This window comes from Python bivittatus, unplaced genomic scaffold, assembly GCF_059951505.1.
Source record: "Python bivittatus isolate LINGU-HERP-01145 unplaced genomic scaffold, Pbiv_v1 ctg000350_np1212, whole genome shotgun sequence".
NCBI lineage: Eukaryota > Metazoa > Chordata > Lepidosauria > Squamata > Pythonidae > Python > Python bivittatus.
In genome coordinates, this window is record NW_028277074.1 from 34,177,265 (window position 1) to 34,204,878 (window position 27,614).

Sequence of the window (27,614 nt, forward strand, 5' to 3'; positions counted from 1 at the left end):
TGCTTTTTAAATTTTTCTTTAAGATGTAACAATCTTCCATTTCTTTCCAATAAAAAGTATATTAATTTTTATTGTGCAGCCTCACAGTCTGGTTTGGTAAAAATGCTCTCAATATATAAGTAAGTTCTTAGAGATGTCTTGTAACAAACAAAATATAAAGATATATGTTTGGAGGTGGGTCCTGGAAGGGCACCAATTACATGCTGAAAGTTCACATTTCAGGTAATTATTTTTATATAAGAGTATCATGCTTTGCTTCAATTAATTTAGCAAGTCTGCACCATTGGTAGTGTAAAATGGAATAAGAGCAAAATTGTGACTGTGTTCTCTGCCAGTGTCTGTATCAGATTTAAGACACATGCTCCTGCAGGCTTTTATGAAGCCTGTGAAAAAAAAGTTTAAATACAGAGTTGAATTACAGCTCTCTCTAGCTCAGAACATTGGCTCTTGCACCACCGTCTTAAGAAGAAGCTGTGGCATGGAGCAGCAAGATTTTAACCTTTCCTGAACCACAAATGAATACTGAATGTTTTCTTGTCTCTGAGTGGGAGATGGATTAACTTTGTGAGCTAATATTTGCAGCCTATATTTGCTACTGTCTGAAAATATTTTTTTAAAAATATTTTGTATTTTTTTTAATTGTAAAAAGTTTCACTGGAAACTTAGAAATCACATGATTTAAGAGAATTGGACTCAACCACGTTGGTTTCTGCTAGTACCATTCTTGTTTGTTTACTTCCCATGTTATGTTTTTCAACTTTACAGCCGAAGGGGATGCAAATTTGGATTGTGTGTTTTTGTAAGAAAAAAAAGTTCATAGAATATGTATTTTGAAACAATTTCTGGTCCAGTTGTATGATATCAACCTGGAAGCAAGCAAAGAGTGGTTATTAAACTCAAGGATGTGCAAGCTGTGGATAACTGTAAACACATTAATGGTGTTTTTTCTACATTTGATGCAAGGGTTTGAACATGGATCTGTAAAGGTAGGTGGGTTTTAATGTTCTAAATCTGCACTGAAGTGCCTATGTGTTTTGAGACAGCATAGGGTTTTCTATCTAAACAAATAGGACTATACTAATAGCTTTTTTGGTTCTTTATATTTAATCAAGCAGAAGAAATAATGGGAATAATTTAGCAAAAGTTAATGATTTACCAATGAAAAACTATGCTTTTGAAAGAAAGAAGACTTAAGTGTTTTTGGTAAACTTTGCTTGTTAGTTGAATATAACATTTTAATTAAGAAATGTTTGTGGTTGTTGCACACTTTTTCTTTGGGCTATTTACGTTTACTGACTACGATCCTAAGTCAGCTTTACTGAAGTGGGCATCCCCCAAGTGAAGATTGGTTTTTCTGATTTCCCCTGCAAGCTCTTACAATCCTTTTAATTTTTTTCCCCCAAAAGACTGGCAGAATTTAAGATGTGCGTAAGGAAAATGAGTAAAGCTGCCAGTTCTGGGCTACAATAATCCAGACTGCCAGTAGGTAGCAGGAAAGAGATACAGAAAGCTCTAGTTCTTTGCTGCTACATACTAGTTGTCTGGATTTTTGCAGTTTAGATCTAGTAGCCCTAGAAATCAGCAAAATCTATTTTCCAGTGGGATTTGCTTTTGTGTCTCTGTCCTCTTTGTAAATTGAAGGCTCCTTCATTCATGAATATTGAATTATGCTAAATCATCTGTCATTTTATTTCAGCATGACAGATGAGAAAAACCCTCTTGGGGAGACCCATGCAATGGAATATTTTTTTTTGATAATGGGATTAACATACTACATGTTAATGTAGGTCTGTTGTCTCATATGTCACTCATCTGTTTTTATACTCGTACATTCTGCAAAGAATTGGGTTTGTAAATACTGTACCACCAATTCCATATCTAACAATTGCTCTTCCTATTACCAGCTTCTCTTAGTATTAGAGATTTTGGGATAGTGAACGTTCTTCCCTTCTAAAGAGATTTTTATCATTTCTGAAAAGCTAAATCAAAATGTTCTCAAATTTGTCAATCCATTAAGTAGAAAGTAAAGATTGTCTTGGAATGCTTGCAATAACTTAACTTTAATTAAAATAGTAATGGGAAGGTTTTGGGGAGGGGGTAATGATTCAGTCATATTTACAGTAGAAAAACTCAACTATAAATCACTGTTTAGCAAGATGTCTCATCTCCAAATGGCTGGAACAAAAGAAAATTGAATGGATTAAAATTAATTGCCTTTAAAATAAGGTACTCCATTTGTAAAATTAATTGATGTGCCATCTGTATATGCCAACCACTCTAATTTGAATGAATTGTGGTTATATGATATGAAGCCAAATCTCTACAAAGTAGCTGAAACCCAGTTCTGGAATTTCAAGATTACTTTGGTATTCTGAGTTTGCAAATAAATATCTGTATTATTTCCATTTCTTCATAATACAAGATGGGACAAAAGAAAGGAAAGTAGGATCAAATGACTGACATTATGACTGGGAAACAGTTCATCAGCACAACTCTTGCAGTTTTTGCAGAAATCAAACTGGTATAAAGATGATGGCTTACATGCAAAGCACTGCCAATCAGGCTGTCATCTCTTATGGATGATGATGATGATGATGAAACTGGCAGTATATTTCTTGTGCTCCATCTTCTCCAAGCTGTCACTGGAAGCCACTTCTGCCCATTTCCATTTTTCACTCTCCTCCTAAACTTGCTCTCTCTCTTCTCTCTCAAACAATCCTTTCTCTACAACAGCTGAATATACACCAATGTAATGTTTATTGTGATGCTTTTTCATCCTGAACTGTGGAAGGAAAACCATTGGAAGATGAGGCTGGTTTTAATGTATATGAAGTACTGAATGCTGTACTTAAAAAAAAAAATGAACGGATAGTCACTTCTATTGTATATTCAGCTACATGGAGAGTTTTTGTTTTGTTTTTAATAGACTCACTTGTTTTCATAACAAGTAGGCTTTTTACATTGACAGTGGCAAAAACTCAGAAATTTTATGGTGTTTTTCTGCTGCTGCACCTCTTTGGGAAGAGCACACATCTGCACACGTCTCATGCCTTTTTTCTATTGGAAAAGTTGACTCCCAGCCTGCCAGTTGCAAGTTACAGCAGGAGAGAGCGGTATGAAAAAATAGCAAACTGAAGTGTATTTTCCATTGACAATGTGCAAATCCAATAGGTTATGATGTGTCACGTTCATAGTTCTACATAGTCTTATGCAGTGTTGTCCAAACATGGCCACTTTAAGAGGAGTGGACTTCAACTCCCAGAATTCCCCAGCCAGCCATGCTGGCTGGGGAATTCTGGGAGTTGAAGTCCACTCCTCTTAAAGTGGCCAAGTTTGGACAACACTGGTCTTATGGATCCAGCCAACCCTCTGGCCCTTGAGGACATTGATTATGTCCCAAACGCTTCTTCACCATGGGCTTCTTAGATTGTGGGACACGCACCAGATAGAGGAGAAAAACTATAGAGGTTTTCTTTTCTTTTCGTTTTGATTTTCTGTCAGTTCCCATGTCTTATGAAAGCTAATAGCACAATCAGTATCTGATACAGAGAAGTGATTGGAATCTAAGATGGTTTTACTGCTTATTACTATAGGGACTTGCTCTTCAGTCTTCAGAAGTCTGGCATCAAATTCCACTATATCTGATTATCAGTACCACCAAAAGCTGCTTATGCATTGTGTTTTAGAATTGGTAACAGGTTTCCTGACACCTGAAGGGAACGTATCTGTGCCAAAGCTTCTACACCAGTATGTCTACATCTACTACTGGCTTTTCAGTATAACTTGAGGCAAGATTCATAACTTCCCTTCTGCTACTTGTGCCTCATTGGATGATAATGAGTGTAACTTGGCAAATAACATGAAGGCATGTTGAAAGAGAAAGATCAGAAGATTCATAATTATTAATAATAAGGAATGCATTATTTTTCTCAATACTCCCTTCATGAAATTAGGGTATATTTCTTTCAGTGATATTCTCTTCTGGCTTCATCAGTACCCTCCATCATTTTGTGAATGGCTGGCTTTAGTGATTTTCGGCCCTTCCACATGGGCTCTGAGGAAAAATTATTGAGAACTGATCTAGGATTTCACGGTGCAGAGAGTTCTTTCCATTAGCTACAGAGCCTTCTGTGCAATGAAATCAGTCATTTTAGGAAATTATTTGTGAGATAATTTCAAAACTTATTTCAATGTATTGTAAAGGGTTAATTGCTGTAATAAAAAAAAGCATACGTAGCAGAAGCAATCTTCTCAACTGAAAGAGCAAATAAGCTCTTTCCTTGGATTGTGTCAGTTTTGTTTACTTCAGATCAAATGTCTTACCAGCAGCTGTAATACATAGCTTCCAGGTTTGCTTGGTTCATGGGAAGAATTTGGCTAATTTTATAATGGAGACTTAAGGACTACAAAAAAATAAATAATAAAAAATAGAACTCTGGACATTTGAGAGCAAGTCAGAATGTTTAGGGTGATCCGTTACAAGTTTCTAGCTTGGATATTTGTGTCAGATTGCTTGTTTACGTACATTCCTTGTGTCTGGTTATATGTGAGGAAAGACAGACCAGTTTCTCCTTGGTCTGTTTACTTTCTATGCACAAAGAGTTTTTGATGAAGCAAATAAGCTCCTTGTGCGGCTGTTGGCACTACATGTTCATCTCTGTGAAACAATGTAGTACCGAATTATAATTCTATGGTGAGTTTGCTGAGGACCGATTACTAATGCAAGAAATAGTTGAGAACTCAGATACTTGTTAGAAACAAATGACATCTGTTGTTTGCTTTTCTGAAACCTCTCTCCTAAATAAAGATGGGCTAATTTATTTTGGCTTAGTTGGGGATACTCAGGTTGGCGTACTTAGAAAAACTTACCTGCTTGCTGACCTATTTTTCTTCCTTACCTTTCACCTTGTATTGAAAGGCATATTCATATTCCGTTAGAAGCTATTTTGAGGATAAGCTACATCTGAGCAGTATAAATACATTGATATAAATGTAAATGCAAGATTTTAAGGGTGTAGAAAACACACAGTATCCCCATTCTTTTTATTTGAAGCTCAGAACAAAATAGCCAGACTGTTCTGTCAGAATATTTTGGGTCCCTTGTATGCCACTGGAGCAAAGACTCCCAAATGGTTTGAATGTTCCACCATAGAGAATAAAGGGAATTTGGAGCAAGGTCATTCCTTCCTATTTGGTTGGTTGATTGGTTGGTTTTTTGTCTTAATTCTAAGGCTACAACAGTAGCTTGCCTAATTCATACCTAGTGCTTCTGATAATCCATCTACATCAGCGTTTTTCAAACTTGGTAACTTGAAGATGCTGGCTGGGGAATTCTGGGAGTTAAAGTTCACATATCTTAAAGTTGCCAAGCTTGAAAACCACTGATCTGTGTTAAGAACATAAGTTTATAATTCTTAAAAAAAATATTTTTAACATTACCATAACAAACAGCGGAGCTGTTTGCTGCCTGCACAAACCATCATAGAACTGAACCTAGCCAAGGGCAGTCACAGGGGATTCACTCCAACGTAGGCCATGTTGAAAAAAATGCAGCCACCCCAAACACCTTTTCAGCCTGAGTCCCCTTCCAGGGTTATTGCCACCAACTGTTCCAGGCAAGAGATCTCTGAAGAGAGGGAGCGGGCAGTTAACAGTTAACCACAGTTAACAGTTAACAGTCACCACAGTACCTGCTCAGCTGAACTCTTTTCACCCTCACCTTTCCAGGCTATTGTTATCATGAGAGAGAGGGAAGGAGGGAGAGAGGGAGAGGGAGAGACAGAGCGAGAGAAGCAGGTCACAACCATTCCATTGCTATCTGATACTCTACGTATGGATGATTGTAATAAATACACTTCTGTGCCTTCAAGACTAAACAATTACATCTATATAATGTTTTACATTTGCAACAATAAAGCTCAACAGCAACAGCATAGTATTCAAAATACACATTCATTGCGCAATGCATACCTTTTTCATTCGTCATGAATTTGCATTTCACATTTGCAGATGAAAATTCAAAGGCTAATTAATGCCAGTAATATACACGCATCGTGGGTTACACATTTGCCAACCCAACCTTTGGGCTGTGTGGGTCTGTTTCTTTTTTTGTTCCTGTCCAGTTTTGCGATCTTTTACTCCTTTATTCTTCTCTATCTTTGTATTTCTTTTTTTGTTTTTATTTTTAATTTTTTTTTTTTTAACTTGTAAACCACCCAGAGTCCTTGGAAGTTTAAATTTACATTATTGATATTCTTACTGATAATATAATATTAATTACATGATAATCAGTTTTAATGTTTTATTTATTTATATATAAATTAATAAATAAATAGCACATACTGTACAGAATGCACAGGGCCAATAACCTTACAATATAACCCATGAATTCTAACCCCCTCATAGAAAAAGCAAAGTCAATTTACCAAACTCATAGCTGGTTTGGCCTAGTGGTTAAGGCACCAGGCTAGAAAGCAGGAGACTGAATTCTAAATCTCACCTTAGGCACGAAAGCCGGCTGGGAGACTTTGAGCCAGTCACTCTCTCTCAGCCCAACACACCTCACAGGGTTGTTGTTGTGAAGAGGAAGGGAATATTAGGTGTTAGGTACTATATATATAAATTGAATTATTTATAAAAATAATAAAGGTGGCATAAAAAAAAATCTTAAAAAAAAAAAGCTGGAGGCAGCATTTTTTTTCCTTAACACCACAGTAGTTCTCCATTTCTGAAGAGATGCTTAAATTACTGTCTCACCCCTGCCTAACTCCTTGCTCTCCTGATTAATGGGAACAAATATTCAGGTTGTGCATGCTGTTTTCTGGGCTGAGTCTGTTCCATCTCCATGGATTGGACTAATTTAAAAGCCAAGAGAGTACCTGATACAAAGTAGAGGTGGCCTCTTTGTTCAATGCTCAAGGTAGAACTTCAGAATACTGGAACTTTTGTATTAAGTTTGGAAAATTCTGAATGGTGGTTACAAGCTTGGAACATTTGGATCACAGACGTTTTTGCATATCCCAACTACAATGATTAAACACTGGAATTACAAATAGTGGAACACCTGCCCAGTCATTGTAATATCTGTAATTTCACTTATGTGGAGGTAAATAAGCACCAGTTTTTTCAAACTGCATTGGAATGGGATTTGGAGGAAGAATGCCAGATCTTTAAAATAGCATACCAGGCTACCAGATTCATGTTTCCTGAAAGGAATATGGGGAAAACAATAGAAAATTTAACAGAAAGGGGGGAAAAAAGAAAGGAGAATAAGGGGGGGGGGTTGTATTAAAATTAGATTTCTACGCAGCAAAATAAGGAATTTTGCCTGCCTTTGCTGGTACAAGCCTTGTTCAACTTGGTACCTACAGTCGCCCTTCACCCTGTTGACTAAGGATAATGCAAAGTGTTCAACTCCTCTGAAGGGGTACATGTTGTGAGAAACAGCCACAGGTCTCAGGGGTGGTCAGGTGCATCCATTTTGTCTGCCACTACAGAAAAAAAGCAGTGTATCTGCCACCTGCTTTAACAGGCTGTCTAAACAGCTTTTTTAAAAAGCCAATTAATAGCCAGGCCAATCCGGGCTAGTAACCATATTGTTTATTGTTTTGCTGGCAGTAGTTCAGCAGTTGTTTGCCATTGCCTTCTTCCAAGATATTTTTTCAAGTCTCCACTCTAGCTTACAGTCTGGAATTTCCTGGTAAGTTCTTTGTAAAGTACCAACTAGGCCCAGTCTTCCTTAGCTTTTTTGAAATTAGCCAAGATCAAGTAGATGTTGTCCACAGCTGTAATCCTCTTTTCATTTGCCAACTGATCAGTTAATTGGAAACAAGCAATACAGGAGTCCAAGCATGCTGCAAATGATCTCAGTTATGATATATGTGATGAATATTCCTTTTTTTTTTTTTAGAGTTAGGAAACAGTAAAGAAGCCACGCTGTCAGTAAACATACTGGTTTCTGCTCACACCGTTATTTCTGATGATTCATTATGACTAACATCCATATAATAAGCAGTGTTATTTTTTCCCCCAAAAAATGTGACGCTCAAGGTGTTTCTGCCAACTGATCCTATACACCCTCCTAGAGTACTATTGTTTTTCAGCAACTCTGAAACACAGTCAACTAATTTCAGGATTTTGGCTGGCCACACATTCTAAAATAACAGAACAAAATTAAGCACATAATGACTAACTAACATTACATATTACATACATCTTAACTCAAATTCTTATTGATTTGCAAAAAGAAGCATTTGATCACAAGCATTTGACTACTACTAGAGGCTACTTTATTACTTTTATATCCTTTATTAATGTTTGTTAAATTATTTTTAAATTTTTAACAATTTGACTCACAGGCAAGAGATAAATATTTTTCATACATTATATAAATATGTATTAAATTAGAATTTTGCCTTCTTTCTTGATTCTCACTATGGAGATCCAGATACAACAACAGCAACCTTCAGATTTCTCAGCTCATCTCTCCAATCAGAAAGCCATTCAGCTCCATTCAGATTTGAGTCTGTAACCAAAGAGAGAAGAGTAATAAATATCCATGTTTTAGAAACAGTGTTTACAATGTTTCTCAAAATTTGATGGTTTGGTCTACCAGATAAGGATTGCAAAAATTCAGATGATCAGAGCAAAAAGAGACAGAAATATTTAAGTATTTGTTGTCATTTAGTGGTAGCCCAGATGTTTTCTTGTCCAGATCTGGAACCCCAAGGCATGGCTTCTAATAAAATACCAATTTTTGAAAAAAGCAGCAATATCATTATATCTCAAAGGCCCAATGGAAAAATTCAGAATATCAGCCAGGCCTCTCAGTAGAGACTGTTCCACAAGTTCAGAGCCATCATACAAAAACATTGTTGTCAAGATCCCATACATGTGGAGGTTAACATTCCCACAGGTGTACTGCACAAAACAGTTCTACAAGGAGAGGGTGATCCTGAAGATACATAGAATCATATGGTACAGAATGTAAAATCCTGATTATTGAGAAGATTAAATGTGAAGGTGGAACTTTCAGAATAAATGTGAAGGCTAAATGTGATGGTGGAACTTTCAGAGAAGGTTAAATGTGAAGCTGGGCTTTCAGAAAAAGATTTTAAGGAGGAAACTGTATGGTATATATATATCCATAAAATGTAACTTCCCCTGCTTTTGGACTTAACACAGATGTTAAGTGGTGCAATATTTGTGTAGAGAGATGTGCAAAATGTTCCATGCATGAACCATTCCATACACAGAACTATCAATTTTGGGTAGTCCATGTCCAGACTGAAACACATGGATGCTGGGCAGAAGTGATTTATGGACGGAAGAGGAAAAAGCTAAGTTCACCAACAGCAGTGGTGCACAGCAACTAAGAAGTGTCAGAAAAAGGTGCCAGATGCACAGGCTATGTAGAGGAGAAGAAGCAGAGAGGGGGCAGAGAAGGGGAGACAGGAAAAGGAGTTTTGCTGGGGAGGCAGAGGGAAGGGAGGCAAGGCAGCAACTATTAAAAGTAAGAGAAAGGACACTGCTGGGAAGATTGACAGGCAAACCATATGGAGGAGGAAGAGAAGGCGAGAGGGGAGCAAAGTGCAATGGCCTAGTCCTACTCACCTCATATGACCCCTCCAGATTTTGTTTTAGCCAAAACTTGGAAAAAACAACGTTCTGGGAGTTGATTCTGCCAAACTGCAGCCCATCCGGAACAGCTTAATGGATGTATACAAAAAGCTGTGTAGCATGTGGCAGATTTGAAACAAAACATATTGTCCGTTTATGCACACTCTGACTCATGATTGGCTTAGTCATGTAAACACTTAACAGTTTTATAAGAACTTGTATACAGTAAGTATATTTTACTATGATCCTCTTTGATATGATTTTGTGGATCAGAGATTAGTATTCCTCTTTTTATTATTACTCCAATTAACTTTACTTTTTCTTTCTACAAGTGAAGACTCTTTCATGTAAGTCCAAAAAAAGGTTATGCTGTAAAGTGGTGATGTTTTCTTTGCAGCACACCAGCTTTTCATTTAAAATTAAAATAATTTATCATTTCATTTTAAAAATCAGAGGGCTTGATGGTCAACAAGCAGTGATTTAAGAGTTTTGAGCCCTGGATGAGACTGTCATCAGGCTGATATATCTGATTTAATATTTTTCAACCGATGTTGCAGTGATGAAAATACAGGTATCATAAATCATAAACAGAAGCAAAACTGAGTTAAATTCTGTTCTTCAACAATACCTTCATGATGAAGACTTCATTGTCTTTTCAAGTTTTTTTTTCTTTTATTTACTGAAATTATTTCAAATTGTGCCACCATTTCAAGTGTGAGATCCTGAACATTTGCCAACTTGCCCACTCCCAAAGCCACCACTGGTGACACCAAGAGATGTGTCTATGGACTTATGCCCAGAGGCACCATGTTAGGGAACCAGGACTGCCAACAGAACTTCTCTAAGGCATGGCTCTTATTCTATATAAAAAAAAAAAATTCAGAGTTTCTGCCTTATTCCAAAGCACAGCTAACTTTTACAAAACCAGGGATAGTCCACAAGGACATACCAAAAAGTGAAGTCCAACTAGTGATACAAACTTGAATAAATATGTTCACAATTAAACATGTATAAATGTGAAAGAAAGAGTTGCATATGTTCCCTTGACATGTTCAGTTGAAATAATACACCCTACTATGGTTTTTTGGAGCTTGTAGAGGACCTTTGGTTGGAGGAGAAACATTCAGTACCTCTGTCTTGGTAATCAAAAAATTATCTTCATCCTTCCTCAGTGTAAAACTCTATTAGGGGAGCAGATGGACAGGATTATATAGCATAAGACTTTGCTTTGGAAAACCTGTATTTAAATAATTTCCTAACAGTGATATTCAGTCACCACCTCTCAGCTTAGTTTACTTCACAGAGTGCTCTCTGGACCAAATGGGACAGCTTCCATATTCACCTGATTGTGTTCCTTGAAACAAGACCGACCGACCGACCGACCGACCTACCTACCTACCTACCTATCACATTTTTTCTTCCCTGCAGACAATTATGGAATAATCACTGAATGCATGTGTAGCCTTGATTTTCAGAGTGAAAACAGCATCTGAAAACAGCATCTGAAAACAGCAGATAGGAAAAGCTGACTACCATTCCCAGGAGATATTTTGAGAAAAGTAGTTTATGCCACAATCATGATATTCTTGGACCTTCTGCACTGGCTGTGGAATGTAGGTCATACAGGGCTGTAACATCAACATATTCCTTCTGGATCTTAATGTAATAAAATGATTCTTTTTAAGTTAAGATCCAGAATGGATATTCAGTATTGTGCATTAAAAAGCCTTCTGAGTTGCAATTCATTCATTCATTCATTCATTCATTCATTCATTCATTCATTCATTCATTCATTCATTCAATTTGGATGCCACTTGACTCCAACTGACTCTGGACAACTCACAACATTAAAAAAAATGCAGAAAATTAACCCAAACAGTACAAAAATAACTACCTAAGATGGCAATCCAACAACAAAGCAATACAACATTAAAAACAGGGGAGTCCTTAATGCCTGAGTGAATAGCCAGGTCTTTAACGCTTCCCAGAAAGTCATCTGACTGGGAGCCATACAGATCTCAGGGGACTTCATTCCAGAGGGCAGGCAATACTACAAAGATGACACTGTTTAATCAGAGAGTGCCCACTCTTCCAGATCATATCAAATGGGCAGAAACCATGAAGACAGATGGTCCCACAAATAGCCAGGCCCTATGTCATATAGAACTTTATGAGAAATATCCACCACTTTGAATTGTACCCAGAAGCATGCTGGCAACCAGTGCAGAGGTGTCACATGGGCTTGCCAAGGCAAGCCCATTACTGCTTGTGCCACTGCACTCTGGACCAGTTGAAGCTTCTGAGTGGTCTTCAAGGACAATTCCATGTAGGGTATTTTGCAATAGTGAACCATGAAATAAAATGCATGTGTTAAGGAATACAGTTTTGAGAATATGTAAGGGGATGGGCAGAAATTCTTAAAGGTAGAATGAGTTATTTGGGCATTCTTTTAAGGTAATGCTGAGGAAATGTTACTTGGGCAGACAAGAACATAAAGATATGCTGAATTACAGCCATTCCTCTTAATGACTAAGTAGGCAAAAGATATATTTGCATGACTTGCTGGTCCTCTGGGTGATTTTAAGTAGATCAGCAAGGCTTTCTGACTCCCAATTGTTCAACAGCCTCAAAACCAAAGAATGTTTCCCCTTCATTTAAATCTGGCTTGCTGAAATGAAAAAAAAAAAAAAAGCTGGAATGAATTTCTGGATGGCTGAATCACTTCTAGTACTCAATATAGGGCTGCATACTGAGAGTTTTGACATGTTAAAAGTAAGCGTTTTGCACATAAGGATTTGAAGTTGATACTATTTAAAATATATTTAATGCAAAGTTTACTCACAGCAGTTGTCTTTATGGAGCTCTATTTCCATGCATGGCTTGAGCACAGATGCAAACTCTCTAATCCTGGATGTTGTGCTAAACATATGCATATATGTTTATGCATATACATTCATCCCCATTACACTGCAGAGTATATATACTGTTTATAAAGGTGAATGTGTCTGTTCTCTCTTTCTACATGTCCAAAAGAGATTGCTTCAGGGAAAGAGTTTGGATTAAAGCAAAACCAGATGGAATGGTGATTTTTCAGGGACATTTTAGTCCCCCAAAACAAATTCTCTTTCAGCAGATTTTCAGGAAGGTTTAAAAGACGGAAAATATTTAGACATTGTGCAGTGGTGGTACAGGGAGAGGATGTGTCCCCGCTGCTTGACAAGCTGGACTGCTGTTGTGCTGAGACAGTGTGTGAATCATACTTCTTATCCAGCTTGTGCTGCGGTCTCACACATCTGGCCTGCTGCTTCATCTTCAGTGACATCATTACTTAGGCCACGTTTGCATTTAACACTTACATATGATGAACTTAACCATGTGTCCCTCAATTAATTTCGTTATCTGAGTTTATATAATACACTGAACAATAAACTAGGTACATTGATTTGATCTGCACAAACTAAGCTACAAGGTCATTAGCTAGTTTATGGTTTGGTGCACTACAGTATGTGATACCTTAACTTAATTATGCTTGTTGTCTCACTTCTGATTGCTTGTGATTAGACAGTGGAGGGGGAAAATAAGGTTGACATAGTGGTGAACAGTATACTGTTATAAAGAAAGCTTACGAGGTTCCTCTCCAAGCTGGGAATAAACACACAGGCGGTTGCTTGAAGGAGGAATCCCTTTTATGGGGAAGATCCTTAAAAGGTGCTAAGGGAAACCCGCTCTCTAGGATTTCTTAGAAAAGCTGATTGGCTGGGATTCCAAGGGAGGGGGCATTCCAGTGAGGGTGTAATTGGCTAGGTCTTAGAAGGGAGTGTTCTAAGGTCAGGCACTCTATTGAGCTGGGATTTCCTGTGTTTTCCTTATCTGGTTTTGTCTAATTGGGATGTAGATCTCTTTGGGAAGAAATCTTTTTATGATTCAATTTTTGGGTTTAAGGAATGTTGGCCCTTCCTGCCAGGTCTTTAGTTATTTAATTTTGGGCTAGGGTGGAGGACTCTTGATTTTTTCTGTTGCATCTTAATCTTTTTAGGTGAGCCCATTCTTACTATAATTTAGCCATATGCTTTGATTGCTGTTTAAGATAGACAATGGTCAGGTGAGACAAATGGGAAGCTTTGACATGGGGTGGGGGGGAAGAATTTGATTTCCTTCTCACAATACAAAATTACCAAAGTGGTGCAAATTGGAATTTGCACTGTAAATGTTTGTCCATTAGCTTTTGGGACTTTTTATGTAACTGCAGATATTTTCTGGGTATAGTTCTTTTTTTTTTACATACTTTTCTATGATGAAAGAACTATTCCCCCACCCACCCATTCTCCCCTCATTCAAATCTACTTGATTTGTCCCTATACTTACTTGTTTTCTTCAGGCTATTATAGGATGGAATAAAGGTCTTTTACTGTCCTTTGTCAGAAAATGTTGGCAGTCAAAGGCTCTGTTTTATTCATTATAAATTATTTGAGTTCTAGCAGATGATCCCCTGCCTTTTCATGCAGCCATTTTGTTTCCCACTGATTTCAGCTGCCAACACAACAAACCCCTTATATTACAGTTAGACAGGTGGTTTTGGAGAATATAATTCCAATTTCTGGAAATATAATTCATTCTCACATTCCAAAGTACAAGGTTTTTGTCTGTGTAAGACACAGTGACAAACCTGCCTATTGTAACCATCTACCTTCTGAGAAATGCTTGCTTTTAACGAACCTGTTAACATAACGTACAAAGTGCGCTAAAGCAAATCATGTTAACAGTGCTACATAATGTTGGGTTTATACTTTTTAAGTATGTAAAATATATAAGGTTTGGAGCACAAAAGTCTAATTTGTTGATATCATACATTTTAAAGGAGCTGCCTCTCTTTTAGTGCTGTATTCTAACCTTCAGTTGAACACTGAGATAGCACAAGATATTCATGGAAATAAAAATAACCCATAAATCTTTTTCACTTGCAAAACTTGCTCTTCCTTTTTTTTTTTTTTTTTATGCCTTTAAGTCAGTTTTTGACTCATGGTGACTGCCTGGACAAGTCCCTGAAATTTTCTTGGCAAGATTTCAGAACTGGTTTGCCCTTGCCTCCTTCCTGGGGCTGAGAGAGAGAGACTGGCCCAAGGTCATCCAGCTGGCTTTGTGCCTAAGGTGGGACTAGAATTCACTGTCTCCCGGTTTCTAACCTATGCCTTAACCACTGCACCAAACAGGCTTTCTGCTCTTCCCTTTATATCATGGCTAAGTTAATAGCCAGCAAAATAGGCTAGTATTCCCGTGTGTGACGTCAGCTCATATTTTTGCTGCCATAGGAGTGGCAAATTTTAGTGGCCCAAAGCACTGTTCATTCTTCATATTTTTATAAAGTTTTCTAGAAGCAAAATGAGCACCCCATTTTATCCCAAAGAAGTTTATTTTAGTAGAGAAACTAATCTAGTAGAACCTGTATCCAACTGGTACAGTCAGCAAAATTACAATCTCTTGAACTGACGTTCTAGTTAAGCCCTTAATGTTTGTATCCATCCTTGCAGAGAACAGTGGAGTGGTCAGAACAGCAGCTCAGGAAGGCTGCCAGTCTGGAAGAGCTCCTTCGGATTACCCACTCAGAGGACTGGAAACTGTGGAAATGCCGATTAAAACTCAAGAGCTTGTCTACTTTGGATTCCAGATCTGTCTCACATCGTTCCACAAGATTTGCAGCTGCTTTCTATGATATTGAGATGCTCAAAAGTAGGTGCAAAGTTTCCAAAATTAATCTTCTACAGAATATATCAGACTGTTTCTCATGTTCATCAGATATATAAAGCAGTGTATCTGTTATTGTTGTTGTTTGCACAGTCAGCCAGATGTTTGGACTGGATTTGGCCTTTTTATCCACCTAGCGTGTCCTTCCCAAGGACCTGGGATAGGCAGATGTTGTTTGATGGTGTTAAAGGTATCGATGCAGGATGTAAGCTGTTCCAAGTAAAGCTGCCTTTTGCAATTGACTGATGGTGATTTTGTCAATGCCGATGCTGTTCAAGTGGTAATCCAGATGTTTTGGGATTGCACCTAAGGCAGCTATAACTATTGGTACTATCTTTGCTTTCTTTTGCCACAGTCGTTCTACTTCTATTTGCAGGTCTTTATATTTTGTTATTTTCTCCAGTTCTTTCTCTTCTATTCTGCTGTCTCCAGGTATAGCAATGTCCACTATCCAGACTTTTTTGTCTTTCTTATCAACAATTGTTACGTCTGGAATGTTGTGTGGCAGGTGCTTGACTGTTTGAATTCTGAAGTCCCAGAGAACGTTATCTTCTTCATTTTCTATTACTTTGTCTGTTTTGTGGTCCCACCAGTTCTTGCTTGCAGGCAAATGGTATTTCTTGCAGGGGAAAAAAAAAATCACATTTGCCTGCAAACAAGAACTGGTTAATCCCTCACTGGGGGATGATGATGATGATGATGATGATGATGATGATGATGATGATGATGATGGTGATGATGATGATATCATTTTTGTATCAGAATTACACGTGCTTGGATTTGTGTCTCTCTTACTGAGTTGTTACTTACAATATGCTGGTGCTCTGTTTTAGAATAATGGAGTTCTAGGACATTGTGCTTCTAAAAATATTTTAAGCAATCATTGTGCAATTATTGAGCTTATTCACAGGGAAGAAATCATATTTTCTTAACAATGGGATGGAAGAAACCGTTGTTGGGAGTGCAACCTTGGGAATTCTATAGTATATGCAATATGCATGTGTTCCATAATTAAAACACTAATTTTGCAGATTCCTATACAGAAAAATTATTACATTAAAGTTTTGTTAACATAGGAGTTTTAAATATAAAATATATTTTTGCATCTGCAGTGTGTAGCTTGACAATTGGTTTTTCATTGAGATGTTGAGCGTTTCTAGATGAGATTTCCTCGTGCAACTACCCTCTCTCAAACAAGGAGTCCTCAACTTTTAACTTTTTTCATTTTTTCTATTGCTTTTCCACACCTTTTAACAAATGAACAATATCTGTTAGAGAGGGAAAACAAGGTCTTTTTTAACTAAAAATCCCTTTAGAAGCATATCTGTACAAGGACCAACATGTGCCACAGAATTCTTTGCTCATTCCAAATATCAGCTGCTTTAAATAGGCATTTTTGAAAGAGGAAAGACATGTAAACATTCAACAATTTCTAGGAGTCACCATCTGAAAAATGTGCAAACAGCAGCATCAAAAAGAGAGAGTTTACTGTATCAGCAGTCCAGAAACAGACAAGCTCAAAACAAAAACATGTTTAAATTCTTCTTTTTATTAGGTGCGTCCTGGTAGAAAACACCTCGCTAGTTTGAACATTACTGGGCAGAAGTTGCCTGTTCTTGCAAATAAAGAAATAGAGAGTAGAACAAAAAAGAATGCTAATGGCTGGAGACTGGCATCGTTTCAAAGGGCCTTTCTAATAATAGTCATTTGACGATCTACAAGTAGAAAATGAAAACTCTTGGTCTGCAGATTTCAGCTAAATAGACCATAGATTTTTCTTCTCCCTACTACCAACCTGCCAAATTGTCAGTGCCACCTGCATCTCATGACAAATGGTTGACAAGTGTAATCATACAAAGCTGCCAAATTGTGAGTTCAGTTATACCTCCATGGAATTGCCAGTGGTGACATGAGGATGGATTTGCACATCCACTCTAAGCTGGGTCTCACAGGGTCCACTGTAACAGTTAATATTTTACTTATTTATTTACAGGGTGTATAAGCCACTGCAGTCAAAGCCGACTTTGATCCCAACTGTTTTAAGCTGGCTTATAAAAATACAGGCCACATTACAACACACTAGCAACCACTGTAATTCATAAAAAAAAATAACAGTATAGCACAGCAGATAGCACCAGGAATTTAGTTCTTTCAATAATCGCCAAACAAAAGACAGCTAATTCTAGAGACAGCAAGTCATTCTATTCCAGCTCCCAAGGCCTGATGAAATAGCCAGGTTTTGATGAACTTTCTAAAAACCCGGAGGAAGGAGATGTAATGGCCTGTGGGATTATTCTTGAGAGACAGGAGGAGGAAGAGCCACAGCCAGGGCAATGGTCAGATAAGAACCATCTCAGCCTACAGAAGGAATGGGGACATGGAAGAGCATCTCTGCAGGGACCCTCCCTAGTTCCCTGGAAAATAAAGGCAAGGTGGTGGCGGGGGGCGGGGGGGGGGAGATGTGCTTTCAGACTTGCAAGGTTCTGTTACTGTAAGGTAGTGTTAGTACTCATGATATTGGTTTCTAGTCTGGACTACCTCAAAAGGCTGACAGGGGGCTATTTGGATATCAGGATAATACTGTTCCATAGAAAGATGTCAGCGATGGAGAAGGCATGGAGCAGAGCAGAGATAAGATCAAGGGGGGTGGGGGTGGGGGTGGGGAATCGATCAATTGGCAAAAACTGTGTTGATGGTAACCTTTCTTTCTGTTTCTGCTATTTAGGAGTGAGCATCCCTCGTTATGGAGTCAGTAGGTCTTAGAATAGCACAGTGGCCATGGAACTATTATTTATTGGTTTGTGTATTCTAGAAAGGAGTACTTGCCTGAGCCCTGAGTGGAGCATTATGCATTGTGCCATTTTATTGCAAATCCCACCCCACCTCCATATATTTACGCCCTGTCAAAGTGCTGCATCATCTTTCCCAGCTCTAACTGGCCCAGAAGCATATTGATATGCACTGATTAATAGGGCTACGCAAATCCTTTGGAAGAGGCACTTTACAATGTCAGCCATAGTCTTTGCTTCCCACCGTGATCTCCTTTGTGCAGTGACATCATAATGAGGTGCCATTCTTATGTTGTTGAGGCTGCAAGGCAAATGATCTGTGGGGAGGTGCAGAGGAAGCCCCTCTTTTTGAATCAGTAATGCAGCCAAAGTGCTTTTGCCAGGCTGGTGTAGCTATTTTGTAAGCTGCTGCTTCTGACTGCCCCACTTGCATGTGCATTCCCAGTCCCTTTGGGATGGGAAGCATGGGGGGACAGCCAGAATTAACTTTGGAAACTTTTGCCTAAGCTTAGCAAATGATGCCGTTGATAAGAAGAAAAGTACCCTGTATGTTGTAAAGCCTCTCTTTTGAAGAATTTGCATACTCTGCTGATTGATCTAGTTATAATTATTCCTGCTTTTAAAACTGGTTGTATTTTCCAGTTATAGATGAGGAATGGCAAAGGACTCAGTGTGTGCCAAGGGAGACCTGCGTCGAAGTTGCCAAAGAGCTGGGAGCAGCTACCAATAAATTCTTCAAGCCTCCTTGTGTGAATGTATACCGATGTGGAGGATGTTGCAATGAAGAAAGTTTGAGCTGCATGAACACTAGCACATCTTATGTCTCCAAAATGGTATTTAGGTCATCTCTACTTTTCTATGTATCAATGTATTTTATCTATCTATGTGGTTGCTAGAAGTCGAAAACGACTTGATGGCATATAATCAACCAATCACTTTTCTACAGTACAATGACACTGCTTTAACAAGAACAAATCAATCTCTGCTTATGCATGTCTATTCAGAAATAAATTACTCTTCGTAGGTCCTTCTTCCTCCCCCCACCCCCAGCAATCCTATTGTGAGTCAATGGTTTATGGTGGCCAATGAACTGGAGCAAGATCTCTGGAAAGAAGAGGAATAGGCTACCTTCCCTTCAGTGCTTCTGTCAATTGTGCTCAGGGCATATGTGTGTTTGTGTGTGTATTAGTGAAGGTACAGGTGTACATGGTTTCAGCAACCAATGCAGTTAGTGGAACCCAAAATGTAGCTTATTCCTAAACTTATTCTAAAAGGTACATAGAAAGCAATAGTTATGAGGGGAGAGCACCAATTCTTAGGATCAAAGGGACAACAGTTCGCTTTCCATACTGGCCAACTGATCCACACAATTGGGTGCCCAACAAGAAAGAGATCCTTGGTTTCCTACTTTCATTAATAGTAGGAAGCAATATAGTCCCTATTATCAGCTAACCCGCTACTTTCAGGAGGTCAGTTCAGTTCACTAGTTTCTTGCTGCTAATGCGATAGACTACTAGGGTGATAGAGAGGGAAAGAGGCAAGAATCTGTGATAATAGTGCTTGCATGTGGGTATACATATATAAATAAGTGCATATTTATAACCCCTGATTTAATGTCATGTCAAGTTAACACACAGTCCATGGTATCTATCTGAACATACTAAGAATTGAATGTAGGATCTCTGAGGGTGATATCTATAGGTGTGGCTTCTGTAGGTGTCAGGACTCTTGGTAAAATCCCCAAGAGGTACTCCAGACCTCCAATCATGGAAACACATGACATCTTGCACAAGAACTCAGACATTTACAAGATTTTAGTAGGAGTTTAAGAAGTATACAGGACTTCACCCATGGTGTCCTGGGAAGTAACATCAAGTGGATCCCTTCATGAAGGGGATTGCAACTAAAGCTCAAAGAATTCTGCTACATCTACATTTTCTTCCTTCAGTCTAAAAATGGACAATAATGTACCAGATAGGTTACAATTCACAGCTATTTTCATTCATTTTAAAATTTGCAGGCTAATTATCATTTTCTGTATGGCATGCCACCACTAGAACCCTGAGTTGTTAGTCATTGTTGTTGTCACTATTATTTCACAGTTTAAGTTAATGGATAGGTAGTTACATGTTCAAAGTCACTTAGCCATTTAGAACTAAGGCCATATTCAGTGTTCACATAACTGTGGTCTACATTCATTATTTCCTGTTAGAGAAAACAAAGTTTGTAAGATGGATGGAGAAGTAAATGTCTCCAAACAATTGAAGACATACCAAAGAGTTACTGTCTTTGTCATAACTTTCATTTACGTTTCCACTGTGTTTTCTTCCATTGTGGTTAGGTGTGTTGGTTTCTGTGATCAGCTCCTGTTTGAACTAGATTGCAATCTGGATGAGCCATAACAAACTACAACTAAATCCAGACAGTACTGAAGGCTTGGTATTGGCAATAAATCTATCTGATTGGACAGGATTTTATCTGCTCTGGATGGAGTAATATTCTCTGATGAAAGAGCAGATTTATAGTCTCAGGATACTTCTCAACCCTCTGCTGTCCCCTGAGTGCTCATGTGAGTGTGCTGGGAAGAAGCAAGTTCCTTCATCCATGCTGGATCTACCAACTTTTCTCCTCTTGGACAGTGATAATCACTCTTCTGTGATCCATGCACTGCTTATCCTCCAACCAGATTATTATACTGTGCTTTATGTTGAAGGAAACCCAGAAACTGCAATAGGTCCAGCTTATGCCTAGTGTTTCTCCCTGGGAACATGTGACACCTGCCATTGCTGAGTTGTAATGGCTTCTGATGACTTCCAAACCAAATTCACGCTACTTCCCTTTAAGCTCAGGTTCTGCTTACCTAAAGGAACAACTTTCCCATTACATGTTACCAACCAGGAGCTTCATTCATCCTCCAGGGATCTATAAGGAAGGAAGCCTAGATAGAAATAACCAGGCCAGTTTTTTTTTTCAGTGGCCACATCAGTATTGTGGAACTCATTTCCCTATGGGAATGCAGACTTCACCATCGCTAAAGGATATGTACTGTTGTTACTTAATACTATTCATTTTTGTACTGTTGGCTTGCCAGAACCATGAGGGTATAAATCAGACAATAAATGAATGAATGAATAATTCATATGAGTGTATTAGAAAAGGATGCTCATAAAGTTTTTAAACATAAAAAGCAATTTTCCCTTTTGTTTGAGGAAAAGTTATAAAATCAATGATAGTATTAGTAATAAAAAAGAATAACTATAGTTCAATTTTTCACTATTTTCCAGCTTTTTGAAATTTCAGTACCTATTACAAATGTGCCTGACCCAATTCAGGTCAAAATTGCAAATCACACTGGTTGTAAATGTTCCACAGACCTTCAGCGCCAAATATATACTGTCATACGAAGATCTATCCAATATCCAGAGGAAGTTCGGTAAGATAGTCTCTCTTACTTTATCTTTATGTCTCTATTTTGTTAACAACAGATAACCAGGAAGCATTTCTGAGATTGTCCAGAAATTATAAATTTTGTTCAGTGATTAGTAATATATGAAAAAGCATGTGGTTTTCAACATTATAAAGAATGGTCTAATGACTGCTTGGAAAAACAATGTAATATGGGTTACCTATACAAGAACCACACTTCTTTTAACAGCAGTTTTTACTTACTATGGCATCTTTTAATATTTACTAAGTTAGCTAAAAAATAAAAATGAACAGAAGCATCTGTGGTAAATTAAGAAACAGCAAGCAGTTGGAGTATACTTTGAAGCCTTGGTTTGATGATGTAGCAGGCATAATTCTTGGAATTGTTCCTTTGATGCTAATGAGTTTTTCTGTGCATGTTTTAAAGTTAGGCACATTTCAGAATTGTGTCTGAATACAGGAGATGCCCAGCCAACCTATGAAATTGTCTGCTGAACTGATTTTTGAAGGACATGTTTACATTTCAATTTGAGCAACTTTGTCAATACTGTATGACCTTAAAATATTTAATTTGCATTCTGTTTTCTTTTAGTTGCCCCTATTTAAATAAGCTGTGTCATGGCGGATGGACATGGGACAGTGAGAAATGTGAATGTGTAATAGACAAAGATCATCCTGACAGAAGGGAAGGTACATATAATTCCATTATATAAAAAGCCCCCCCCCAGTTATTAACTATAGTCCATTGTGATTTTGGCTTATTATAAATATTTCTAAATATAAATACATATCAGTCTGCTATATTCATTAAGTATAAATCTCAACAGAATAATCAAGGCATATCTATTCAGAAGTAAGTGTCTTGCCATTCAATGCAACTTTTCCCCAGGTTACTGTATGGAAAATTACAATCTGATTATTATATTCCTTCAGACAACACTCCTACAGCATAACTGACCTGCTTGTACATTGAATATTAGAGGAAGGTCCAAATGTTCCCTTCCTTATGCAAGCCTCCTGTATTTTGTATCACTTTTTCCAGCATTTTATTTACCACCAAAATAGGAGGAAAAACCGCACTGCAATGTGATGCATTTTTATAAGCAGTACAGGAGCTATCCATCTGTAAAGCTTTCCCCCCAAACTGGTGCTTCTGGATATGTTAGATTACAACTTCTATCATTTTCAATGTCAGTGGTAGTTCCTTGCTGAGTGGAATTGTAATGAGGGAAGTGTAATATGGGTATCGTAATGGAACACATCTGGAGGGCACCAGTTTGAGAAAAGCTGATTTGGAAGTACCCAGATATTGCTTTTCATATTTCAGTGGTGAAAGTAGTCGGTGTATTTTGTTTCAAGGAAAACAATTTTTCATTTCATTCTAAATCCCTCTGATAAGCATAAATGTAGTATTGTTTAATCTTCCTTGCATATCTATTTCAACATTTATATTAAGAGAGAAAAACATGAACCTGATCACTTAAAATGAGAATACAACTGAAACTGGTGGATGTTTAGCTCGAGGGCTACCTCTAATCACAGCATAAAATTTGCCCTGCAAACCATTTCTAGCAAGGTTTGGAATAATGTTGATGATTATCTATATAATGAATAAACTTCCGTTAAACATTTCGAGAAATTTCAAGAGCTCTTTCTCTGTGATGAGGCATATGATTTCTGTTCAAAACAATGGTTTAGGCTAATTGTGTTTCTATCTCAGCACATCATTGTGACTGCAATTAATTATCAAGATGAATAGAACAAGCTTGGAGTTTAACATGGTTTTTTGGCCTTAATTTCAACAGTATATCCTGAGAGATATTATCAGGCTGTTGTGCTCAAACATTCTGTGGGTATACCCACTGGTAAATTATATCTCTGAATTCTATTATAAATTGGAAGATATGATCTTTAACAAATATAATCTGAATCTACACAGAATCCTGATTCATTTCTGCTAGAATAATAACATGAACTTTTAAAAACATGCATTCTACAATCCTAGCTAGATGTTGATAGCACTTCAAATTCCTAGGAATTTAGGACTGCTTTTTACAGATTCAGTCCAACTGTTCTAAATCTGTAGGGTAATGTCTTGGAATTGCACCCTATTTCTGTGACCTTTAGCAAAATGATGATCTGCCAACATTTAAAAAAACACTTTCAGGGAACAAGGGATGAGTATATAAATCTGCCTCTCTTTTCTGCAAAATGTGTATTTTGTGCCAGGACTCCCTCCACTTGCTGAACTTGCTATGTGTGCACCAAATATGGACTTCGATGAAGAAAACTGTGAGTGCTTCTGTAAATGGAAATGCACTGGCAATTTATTTCAGAACAAAGAAAACTGCAGCTGTTACTTGTGCACTGAGAACCAGGAAAGCTGTTCTCAGAAACATAAGACATTTAATGAAAAAACATGCAGGTAAGCTGTTTTTGGCTTTGAATACAGAACAGTTTGCTCAATCCACACTGGTGCTCTTGGTTAATTGTTCCATCCAAGTTATATTCATACTAAAGGTATGAATGGAGGTTGAGTCAGTGATATAAATATACAAAGGCATGGGCCTATAGGCACCAAGACCCAACCAGGCTTCCCCTTGCAATATGCTGTCAAAAAACCTGATTGTGTGGGTAGACTACCAACAATATCTGGGTTGTAGAAATCTACTATGTGGCGCAGAGTTGAGAGTCTGGCAATTGCATTGATTTTTGGTGTCCAGACATGGTTGTCCAAGTGTGGGGGTTCCAAGAGATGATATAGAGGAAGAACAACTCTTAAGGAAGGAGGGCACAAGCAAGGGAAGAGTTGCTGAGTCAGCTGTGCCGATAGTGAAGCCTGGGAAACCCTGGCAACTTCCCTGTGGTCACTACTGGTTGCTTTCTGTGATGGAATGGAATTATGAAGGCCAGGCTCAGAGAGATAAACATTTTCTTAGCTCGCCAGAAGAGCGTGGGAGGAACAAGAGGATGAGACTGGCACCTCCCTGAGGAATTCACACTGTTGTGGCTGGCTGACTTTGGAAGCTGGGGTTTCAGTCTGGGAAGATTCTTGCTAGAGGTTGTAGCTAATAAATATAGCTGGACTGAATCTGCATTGTTTCTTGGAGTTCCTTGGGCTAGGCCTGACATCAATCTTCCCAAACTGTTTATCTCCCTGAGCCTGGCCTTCATAATTCCATTCCATCACACTTTCTTCCTCTTTCTGTTTCTGTGCTTCCGGCTTGTAAAAGAAAGAGGGAGGAGTAGGCATGCTATATCTGGGCTGCAGAAATCTTGGAGACCGCTAAATGGCAGCAAAGAAATATGGAAAGCCTAACTCTTTTGCTATCGGGCGTCATATGGATTTTTGCAGTCCAAACATGGTTTTTTCCCCAGGAGCAACTTTCTATCCAACCGGCATTGTATCAGAATAACAGTAATAAGAACCGGCTTTGCATCACTTCAATGACAGCTGGGTGATGCTTTCAAGTGGCTGTAAGCCACCAGCGTACAGTGGTGTAAAGAGCAAGACTTCCAAGTGGCTGAGAGGGATTTCTTTTGAGTGGAAGGGGGGAAGTAATTTACCTTAACAGTTGAGCAGGTGGAAAGGTGACTGAGGAGTTGAGGGGAAACTCCCACAGGCTCCTGTTCTGCTGTTGCTGTGGTGGCAAAGGAGAAGCAGCTGTGTGGCCTTCCTCTTCCTTCCTCCTGCCTGCCCTCAACTGGGCTTGGACTGGGATTTCAGCACCTGAGCTCACTTACCACTGAGGCTCATCTGAGGGGTTTGCTTGGAGTCCAAATTTCTTCTTACATCCCTGAATTGAGTAGACTTTCTTTTTGCGGAATTTGCAAGGTAAGTCAACTACATTTTCAGAAGGAGACAACCCTCTGCTAAAAAGTAGCATTGTGTTCATGTTCAAGGATGACATTTTCTAATTAATCAATTTTGGTTTTTATACTTTTAGCTTGGGTTGCCTGCAATTGCCCTTCTCTGAAATTGGTTTAATATAAGAATTTATGCAAGGTGATATGGCTGAGGATTTATCTATTCCACTTAATACTTATTCTATTAATGACAAAAATGTTTGCACGGACTCATGCTGGATATCTCTCTGATCTTGAGAATGATTGAACATGCATTTATATTGTAAATCAACAAAGTTTTGCAGAATTAAGTTTGGCCTAGCAGTCTTTTACAATTTGTGATTTTCCTGTTCATCATGTCATAGATTTTACTTAAAGATTTTGGGATGATTTTCAGTAGATCAAGAGTCTAGCAGAGTGGGGGAAGTAAGGATTGGATTTTTGCGTGAAAAGACTTATTTAGTTCTTATGCTCTGTTAAGCTTAGTACTCAGAATAAGATCACAAATGTTTGTTATTTTGCAACAAGTTCTGTTTGACAAATGCATTCTTAAGAGTTTCTAAAAAAAAACTCCTCCCAAAAAAACATAGCCAAGCCAAGGAGGGCAAAAGAGAAGGCCAAAATGAACATATCCCTCATCCAACATGAAACTTCCGAATACTGAATATGCAGTTTTCTCCTTTATCTCAACCTAATTATTTTCTGAGCGGGCAAGTTCATATAAACAGCATTTGGATATCATGGATCCAAGCCAAACCTGTAGTATAACTCATGTAGGTATAACACTATGTTTTGAAACTTGTAGAACTTACCTTTGCATGTGTCTGTGTCTATGTATGGGGGTGGGGGCTGTCTTTAAAAGACAGATTGAAGCATTTACAAGACCAGTTTCCATATATATCTCACTTGCAGACGAAAACAGTCATGAACACAAACTGTGAACATTTATGATTCAAAATAGAAAAGGATCTTATTTATCTGTCTTCAGAATTGTAAGCAAATGTTACCAGTAGATCTCATCTTTTAATTTTTCCAGCTCAGAATGAACAGTTTGCCTACCATCTCTATTTTTTTCTCTTCAACAGTTGTGAAGATAGATGCCCATTTCATGACAAGCTGTGTGCAACTGCTCGGCCAATATGTTCAAGGCAGTGTCGCTGCCCGAAGGGAGGGAGAAGTCCTCATGGATTCCAGAGCAAAGACATTCCATAACTGAACGTTTTATCTCTTAAAACAAGCACCACGCTACTTTGCAAAAGTAATTGCCTACCACTGGCTAAGAAATTGTAAAAATAATCATGGATATGGAAGACTTGACTGATTAAATCCAGTCTGCATTTGTTAATAGGATGAAAAGTGGATTTGCAAGGATATTGCTGTCTGTAGCCTCAAATTTTGGCTGAAACAAATTATTGTTGTTTTACATTTATAGCTGCTGTTGCATGAAAAGTAAAATGGATGTAAAAAAGGACAGTAATCATCCTGAAGCCTAAAAATGTAGAAATATGTTCTAAACCATCAGTCTACGTATATAATGAGCATATTCCTTAGAGCAATTATGTACAGATCTTTCAAAATTTGGATCCTTAATAGGTTCAACACTGAATCACTTGATCTACTGTCCACCTTAGTTTTGTGATTTGAAGCAATTATTGTAGAATTGCTACCTGATGTGTTGAATATAGGAAAATAAAAGGAACAATGACATTTATGTAACATGTGACATTTCTAAAGTAAACCTCTGCCATTCTCTATACATGAATTCCAAAGAAAACTTATTAGCTAACAATTGGATTTTCCTCCCAGTGTTAAAGAACGTACAACATGTGGTTGCCATTTAACTATGAACAATTCATACAAACTTTGAGTGTGCAGTCAAAGCATGGAGATGAAAGTTGGGTCATGAACTTTGACATTTTCTATGGATTAATTGATTTTACAAATATAAAATTAGCGAATGTGTAGAAATCAGCATTGTAATTCCCTTTTCTGGTTCTCATTGTTATGAATTCTCCTTAAATTATATGGGTATCTCTTTCTCTACTTCTTTCTCATGGGGGCTATAAGATTCTGTCTACCCTGAACAGCAGCAGCTAGGAGCACCTTGTGACCTTATAAAAGCAGAAGGAAAGTTATTTGGACTGCATAAGGTACTTTGGTCAGTTCATTGCTTGGGTCAAGACTCCTTATCCT

General features: G+C 38.0%; 1 protein-coding gene across 3 annotated transcripts; it reads left to right on the forward strand.

The window, feature by feature from the left end:
• The first annotated feature begins 104 nt into the window (after positions 1–104).
• Positions 105–27,612, forward strand: VEGFD (vascular endothelial growth factor D). 3 transcript variants are annotated; one of them, XM_088144913.1, is made up of 7 exons: positions 109–986; positions 15,147–15,345; positions 18,792–18,982; positions 21,434–21,582; positions 22,168–22,265; positions 23,805–24,000; positions 26,507–27,612. In XM_088144913.1, the coding sequence occupies exons 1-7, from the start codon at positions 903–905 to the stop codon at positions 26,631–26,633; spliced, it is 1,044 nt and encodes a 347-aa protein (XP_088001039.1). In that variant the 5' UTR covers positions 109–902; the 3' UTR covers positions 26,634–27,612. The 3 variants fall into 3 exon arrangements, with proteins under 3 accessions (XP_088001041.1, XP_088001039.1, XP_088001040.1); XM_088144914.1 differs by having other exon boundaries at positions 18,798–18,982; XM_088144915.1 differs by lacking the exon at positions 23,805–24,000 and having other exon boundaries at positions 105–986.
• Positions 27,613–27,614: the final 2 nt, after the last annotated feature.

Excerpts from the sequence above, each read along its gene's own strand:
- VEGFD (XM_088144913.1), top strand. The coding sequence starts at position 903 with ATGTGCAAGCTGTGGATAACTGTAAACACATTAATGGTGTTTTTTCTA. Across the intron at positions 987-15,146 it reads TTGAACATGGATCTGTAAAG|AGAACAGTGGAGTGGTCAGA; the intron begins GTAGGTGGGTTT and ends CCATCCTTGCAG. Across the intron at positions 15,346-18,791 it reads TGATATTGAGATGCTCAAAA|TTATAGATGAGGAATGGCAA; the intron begins GTAGGTGCAAAG and ends TGTATTTTCCAG.